This window comes from Nelusetta ayraudi, unplaced genomic scaffold, assembly GCF_046127955.1.
Source record: "Nelusetta ayraudi isolate G7.1 ecotype Tasmania unplaced genomic scaffold, CSIRO-AGI_Nayr_v1 ptg000016l, whole genome shotgun sequence".
In the NCBI taxonomy this organism is placed as follows: Eukaryota; Metazoa; Chordata; class Actinopteri; order Tetraodontiformes; family Monacanthidae; genus Nelusetta; species Nelusetta ayraudi.
Genome location: NW_027466066.1, coordinates 697,543 through 704,465, shown reverse-complemented (window position 1 = coordinate 704,465; position 6,923 = coordinate 697,543). Strand labels below are relative to the sequence as shown.

Here is a 6,923-nt window from a genome sequence, read left to right as displayed (position 1 = left end):
CACTCCATGCGTCTTCAGTTCGCTTTACATTTTCCGCAGTATTGTCTGATTAGTTGCCACTTTTTCAAGTCCAGTCAGAGGAAATCATGACGATTGCTATTGGGTCTATGTTATTGCCTCATCAGGGTTATTTCCAACGTGTCTGGACCCAAAGGTAAAAAAAAATTTGAGGAACTTAAAGGCATTTTTTCCTCCATCAGTATTCAGAAACATTTCTCTTTTTCAGCCAGCCTCGATAAGAAACGGGCTGAGACCAATATTCGCTGGCCTGACAGGTGGAAACTCAGTAGAAATAGAAAATAGAAAAAAAAAACATCCTCCTTGTTTGGACAAAGGGGCCGAGCTGCGTTAGAGGAACGCGAGTCTATTTAAAAGCGGCATCGGGCTGAGGTGAGCGCGGAGGAGGATCTGAGCCCAGTTTGCGTCCGGTGTGTGCGAGAGGAGGTGACGACTGAACTCGCCACCCAGGCTCCAGCTCAGCCAGCCCTGGTTCGCAGCAGAGGTGGGAGATGAGGACGAGGAGTGTGTTTACATGTTTAGATATCCCAGAGGCTCTCCAGAGGTCAGCGAGTCAGCGAGCCACCCGGAAAGCGCCGCTCACATTCCTCACTGTAGCCCCGTGTGTGTGTGTGTGTGTGTGTGTGTGTGTGTGTGTGTGTGTGTGTGTGTGTGTGTGTGTGTGTGTGTGTGTGTGTGTGTGCCCGCGGAGGTCATCGCAAGGCCGCGTCGGTGTGAGAGGCCCGAGTGTCATTGATATGCGGTCAACTCTGTGTTTGTCGCACAGTTTGGTTTCACTTTAAGTTTACTTCTTCGGGGTTTTCCCCATGTCGCCCTTTAATTTCCCCCTCCCATTGTTGCTGTCGCAAACCACCGACAAGGCAAACGTCCTATAAAATAATTGCGACCTACTTTTTCGTGCCATCTCTTCAAACCTTGTACTGTACAAGGCGTCAAGCATGTGAATTCTAAAAAAAAAAAAACATTCCAACTGCTGCCTTTGTTTCTCTTCACTTGGCTGCCATTGTACAGTATATTGAGTGGATTGAGGCAACTGTGCAGAAGTGTGAGAAATCATTATTTCCATTCCAGCAGCGTTGGTTCATCGAGAGAAACCCCACCTTGCTGTTGCTGCTCCATTGACTATCGGCTTTGGTGAAAAAAAGTAAAAGCATGAACGAGTGGTGCATTGAAAGTAACAAGATTTGAGATGTATTGTGCATAACAATTATATTATTTGCATTTTTAAAAGGCTTTTTTTTTTCATTTTGAAAGGCTCCATGATGCCTTGAAATTATTTTTGGGCTTTGTTTGTTTTATAACGGAAGGTCTGCTTGTGGCTTGAATCAAAAGAAATATAAGAAGTGCGTTCATGGTTTTTGAATAATTATTTGTTTTTTGTTGCTACTTAATGTATTTTTTTAATTCGTTTTTTCTTTAGAATTAAGCCTTTTTGGGACAATGAGAGTTCACTTGCACTTGAGGCCTATCTGCTTTATTCAGGTGCACAAGATACACTTGATACTATTATGACCAATATTGAAAAGTCTATTTTAAGGAAGGACACTCAAGGGTTAAATGCAACAGAAATTGCAGTCTGTCTGACGTTTGGACAGCTAGAGATAGCGCAAGACTTTCCGAAGCCTGAGTTCAGCAGAGATTTCCTGGGTGGAACCGTTTTGGATTTCCTCCAGAAATGAAGACCATTCTATTCAAGTGTTATTGGGGCTTTATTCTAAGCTTTAACAAAGAATTTTAATTAGTAAACAACATATGATTCATAAAAAGGGGAAACAAAATCGTATCTACAAAAAAGGAGACATTTGATTGCCAGAAAATTCTTTAATTGAGGTAGTTTAAAGTAGAAAAAGACTGACAGGAAAATGATTGGGAGTCTTTGTAAGGCAGCAAAACTATGAAAAACTCACTATTAGGAAAATCCGCTCGTATTAGTTAGCTGACATTCCCTCATATCTCATACCTAACACTGTGATTATTACAAGCATTTGTTAAAACGAAGGAGATCTGTTGTAGACCACCAAAACTGTAGCTAAGGTTGACAGGTGTTTTCAGACATTACCTTCACATATGCACTTAGAATCAACGTATAATACAAAAAAAAAAAAAAAACTCAATAATTTATTCTAAAGGGGAGGAGACGGTCATTAAAATATAAAAGTCGCCCCGTCTATTGGCTCAAGTCTATTGTCCAGCTTCAGCAGTTGTTCAGTAGTCTCATTTGAAAACACACAAACGCGCACATAAGCGCGCAAAATTAAACCTGAGTCTTGCAAGTCATTAGCGTCTAAAACAGGAAGTTGGACATGGCGGCTTTGTGTTATGTGCATCCTGTGCTGAACGTGTAACCCTGTAATCACCTCGTGCAAACACCAGAGAAAAAATATAATATACGTGGGTAGCTGCAACCAGACAAGACATCAGTGTGCTTTTTTTTTTTTTTTTTTGCCATAAAAGGCTCCCTGTATTCCTGATCATAAGGCAAACATTTCTGTTTTTTCACTATTTCTACTAAATCTTAACGCTCAGTCATTTCAATCGGGTTGCGTGAACCTCGGGAGCGGTACATTCAACAAAGCAACCTGAGAAGATGTGCGTCTTCCCTGACTGCAGTGACACCCTGTGATAAAGGAGACATCATGTGCAGACGTCCAAGTGCATCTCACCGCCTCCACAATGTAGGAAAAACAATAACCTTGTAGTAACACTGTAGTGGACGTCCAAAAGTACACAGTGTGACTAGACCAATGTCAAAAAGTTCCGGTGAAATGCCACTGTTCATCATAACGATCACGTTATTTATTATTATTATTACTCATCAGGCTCAGACTGGTAAATCACCTGAGCTTTTCTGGTGACCTTAAGCGGCCTTGCTCCAGTGTTCTGATTCTCTCCCCCCCCCCCCAATCATCCATTATCAAAGCAGTGACATCCATATGAAGCACTGCTTCCTGCTCCCGTGTGTGTAAACCTGTCAGCACCTTGCATCCACTCAACATGTCCACGTTGTTGGGCTGTTTGTGGCGCTTTTAGTGTTGCTTAAAGAGTACATTCGACTTAAGAACATCTCACTGTATAAAATAAGAGAGTTTTTGTTTTTGTAAATTTCAACTGAAAGCGGCAAAAGTCCACTGCTGGATGTCTCTCAAGAGTCACGAGAGTTCCCGTATGCGCGCTGCACAACTCGGAATGCTTTGAAGGGCAACTGTTCCTCCTCACGTGGCTCGCTCCGACGACGTCTCGGAACTCGGGGAGGCGCCCGGCGACGTGGACGCGGACGAGTGTTCCGTGTCGTCCAAATCCGTCTTGAAGGCGGCGGAAGAGGAAGAGGAGCGCGCATTGGAGGAGGAAGAGGCGCCCTCCCGCTCGCGCTTCTTCTGCTTCATGCGCCGGTTCTGGAACCAGATCTTCACCTGGGTCTCGTTCAGCTCCAGCGTGGCGGCGATCTCCACCCGGCGCGCGCGCGTCAGGTACTTGCTGAAGTGGAACTCCTTCTCCAGCTCCGTCAGCTGCCGCGTGCTGAAGTTGGTGCGGATGGCGTTGTTGGGCGCGCCCACGAGGCCGAAGTCCGACACTTTGACTGCAGGGGTGGGTGGAGATACGGAACCACGAATTAGGAAGTGAATTATTTGAAGTAATGTAACTCAGAAATAAAATATTTTGAAGAGAAGCCTGTCCGTAATAGGCATTATTTCCTACAAAAAGGACGCCCCACTGTGCAGTATATGTAAACCAAGAAGTAGACACATCCCTTTATTTGCCATGTTGCCGTTTAGAAACGCCCAAAAATATTTTTTTGAAAGTATTTTGGCGATGATATTTTTACCGGTCCGAGATAATGGTTTGGTAAATGTCACAATGGAAAGAGGGGAAGTGTGTGTGTGTGTGTGTGTGTGTGTGTGTGTGTGTGTGTGTGTGTGTGTGTGTGTGTGTGTGTGGGGGGGGGGGGGGGGGGGGGGGAGGTAGAGTTGGGGGGTGGTGGAGGTGGAGAGGAGAGGGGGGGGAGGTGCTGCTGCTTTAAAAGATAACAGAGCAGGACGGACTTCCCAGGGCGAAACACGCCGTCTGCTACATCCATTAGGAGAGAGAGAAGAAAACACAGCAGCCGCTCCGGGGCCCATTGTGGGCCCAGAGCAGACCTGGCAGCCTATCAGTGCTGAGATATGGCTGCATAAGGAATCGGCTGTAAATGTGTTTATTTTCCGTGTTTGCCTCGCGATGACATCATGTGAACGTAGCGGCCTCGCATTCTTATTATTATCGTGACGATATATTTTGTTTTTGCTTTAACGGAGGCCGAACCTGTGCGTTAAAATTCAGTGGAACTGATGATGATTATAAAATATATTGTTTAAGTGATTAAAAAAATAATATGAATGTGTTTAAATTAAGTTTTTTTTTTATGTAAAAAGTGTAGCTAATCCGGATATTGGTAATTTTCATGAGCAGATTATTTATATTTTATTTTTTTGTAAATATATCAACACTGTAAATTTATGTTTTGCATAATTTAGAACTTTAAAAATGAACAACAATAAAAACATGAAAATTTGTATTTTTTTTTTTTAAATATTGCGAAAATGCTAAATACAATATTAAAAAAAACTGTACTGCGACCGTTTACATTTCTCACCGTTTCTATATTATTTGACTCCAAAGAGACGATGTTGGACTTTAATTCATAGAGATAATAAAGAAATGATGCTTTTGTTTCATAAAAAAGTACAGTGTTCTATTTTAAGGAGGCCTGCAGAGATCTATTTTAAGTGCTCCGACAAATGAAAGTCTATTAGAGATTATGAATTATTTTACATCTTTACAAAACATTTCGATCAAATCAACCTTCCCCACGTCTGCCAGCCCTTCCGTCTCCGCTCCGCTGATTTATTTTCCCCTCTAAAATGAACGATGGAGCGCTTCGCAAAGAAGCTCCTTCCTCTCTTGTCTCCTGGCTGCGGGCCAGACGTTTCACTTGACAGGCGCTGTTGATGAATGTGCAAGACGTCTCCTTCATCATCGGCGCAAACCTCGCAAATCACCGCTGAGTGCGTAAACTCAACATCTTGACTGACCCCAGGCCTCCGCGGGCTATCGCTGCAGGTTGGAGGAAGGAAAAAAAAAAAAAAAAGCATCACTCAGGTTTTACCTGTCTTGGGCGGGTTCCTCTTCACCTTCATCCAGTCGAACGTCTGCCCCTGGCCGGCCTGCTGGCCCTCGTCGCAGCCTCGCTCTCGGTCCTGCGGCACCGGCAGCTCTCCGTAGCCGCCGCTGCTCGGGAGGCCCAGGTAGCCCGCTGCGTCCACACCCCCGCCGAGCTGCTGCGGGTATTGCGAGCCGGCCAGAGCGCCTTGAGGCCCGCAGTAGGCCCCGGCCAGCGCCCCGTAGCTGGGACCGACTGTATGGGACTGGTTGGGGAAGGTTGATTGATGATAGTAGGCTGATTGCACCGGCTCCTCCATGAAATACTGGGAGTGAGCCGTGCTCGCAGGCCCCGTCGCGGCTGCGTACTCCGAGTTCCTGGCGCACGCCTGCCCGGCGTAGGACCCGGTGTTGCCTCCGCTGCCGTTATTATAAGGAGATAATGTCCCGCCTTGTAAACTCTGCGTGTGATGAACATGATGATGGTGATGATAGGCGGTGTGTTGCTGCTGCTGCTCGTGAAGGTGATGATGCTGTTGTTGATGCTGCTGCTGCTGCTGCTGCTGCTGCTGCTGACTCCCCTCTGCGGCCCCGTGCGCTCCCTCATCCCCAGTACCGGCATACAGCCTCCCGTCCCCGCTGAAAGCTGCTCCCACGCCGCCGCTGTTGTCGCTCCTGGTCCCGTTGACGACCGCAGCGGCCCCGGTTTGCTCTGTCGTGTGAAAGGCGCCCGCGCTCACCGGGAAGCCCTGATGCTGGTCGACGGCGTGATGGTGGTGGTGGTGGTACCCGGACAGAGGCACCGAGTACGCTCCGGTGCCGCCTCGGTTGCAGATGGTGTATTCCACGAAGGAGTTCATGTCGGTGCGGCTGCAAGCGAGCAGGGGAGACGGAGAGGCCCGCGGATCAAGTTCACACCACTCACCCCGGTTAGCGTGAGAGCACAGAATCACTCTTCCATGGGTTATTCCTCGCGTGACGTGAAAGATCGGATGATGAAGTCAAATTACAACGGAAAAAATGCAGAAAAAAACAAAAGGATCGCGTGATAAAAAACCGATACTATCGGAAAATAAAAGCAAAAGATGAGACTCGGCGCGGCGTCCGGCGAGGCTCTCCGCGGCCGTTTTGTTTGCGTGCGTAAACGGAAGGCCTCGTCCTGTCAAATGGCCCCCCCAGCTGAAAACCTGCGTGTTCCCGCAGCACAAAACACCGCGAGAAGACGGCACAGAGTGGAGTCACCTCCTGCGCAGGTTGCCCCCCTTTTCACCTTTTCTCCGCGACTCTCTTCCCACCCCGTCTGTTCCTCTTTTACCACTCACTTTTTTTTTTTTTTTACCCCCCACACACAGTTACCTCCACCGGTGGTCACATGGGTTGTCGTCACGTCGCCTTAGTGACCGGAGGCCACAAGTTTGTCCGACCGACGGTCACAGGGAGCAGAGGGGTGGGGGGGGGGAAACCTGCGTGTGTTGGGAAGGGGGTATGGGGGGGGGGGGGAGGGGAGGGTTTCGGTGACTCTCTTTCTCGCGCGCGCACATGGCTGCCTTTGACGCACGCGCCCCATCCATCACTCGCCGTGACATTAGCACGACAAAGAGACTTCAATCAAACGGTCCCCATCAATCTGATCGGAGCTCGGATGTGTCAGAGGCGCGGAGAATAAAAGAAGGAGCTGCGAGGCGGCCCGCTGCTGCCGCCGAGCACTCACACAAAACCCACAGCCTCGCTTTTTTTTACCGTGTTTGCAAATTGCGTCCCAACTGCGA

The 6,923-nt window shown here is 47.7% G+C and overlaps 1 protein-coding gene across 1 annotated transcript; it reads right to left on the bottom strand.

Annotated features, from left to right (window-relative positions):
• Positions 1 to 2,918: 2,918 nt before the first annotated feature.
• hoxb1a (homeobox B1a) lies at positions 2,919 to 6,407 on the bottom strand. Its single transcript, XM_076023644.1, has 2 exons — positions 5,162 to 6,407; positions 2,919 to 3,595 (listed from the first exon to the last, which is right to left on the bottom strand). The coding sequence occupies exons 1-2, from the start codon at positions 6,012 to 6,014 to the stop codon at positions 3,231 to 3,233; spliced, it is 1,218 nt and encodes a 405-aa protein (XP_075879759.1). The 5' UTR covers positions 6,015 to 6,407; the 3' UTR covers positions 2,919 to 3,230.
• Between the last annotated feature and the right edge of the window lie 516 nt (positions 6,408 to 6,923).

What these genes read in the sequence shown, in the direction of transcription:
- hoxb1a (XM_076023644.1), bottom strand. Translation starts at nt 6,014, where the DNA reads ATGAACTCCTTCGTGGAATACACCATCTGCAACCGAGGCGGCACCGGA. An exon ending in GAGGAACCCGCCCAAGACAG is followed by an intron (nt 3,596 to 5,161) that starts GTAAAACCTGAG and finishes CCACCCCTGCAG; the next exon opens with TCAAAGTGTCGGACTTCGGC.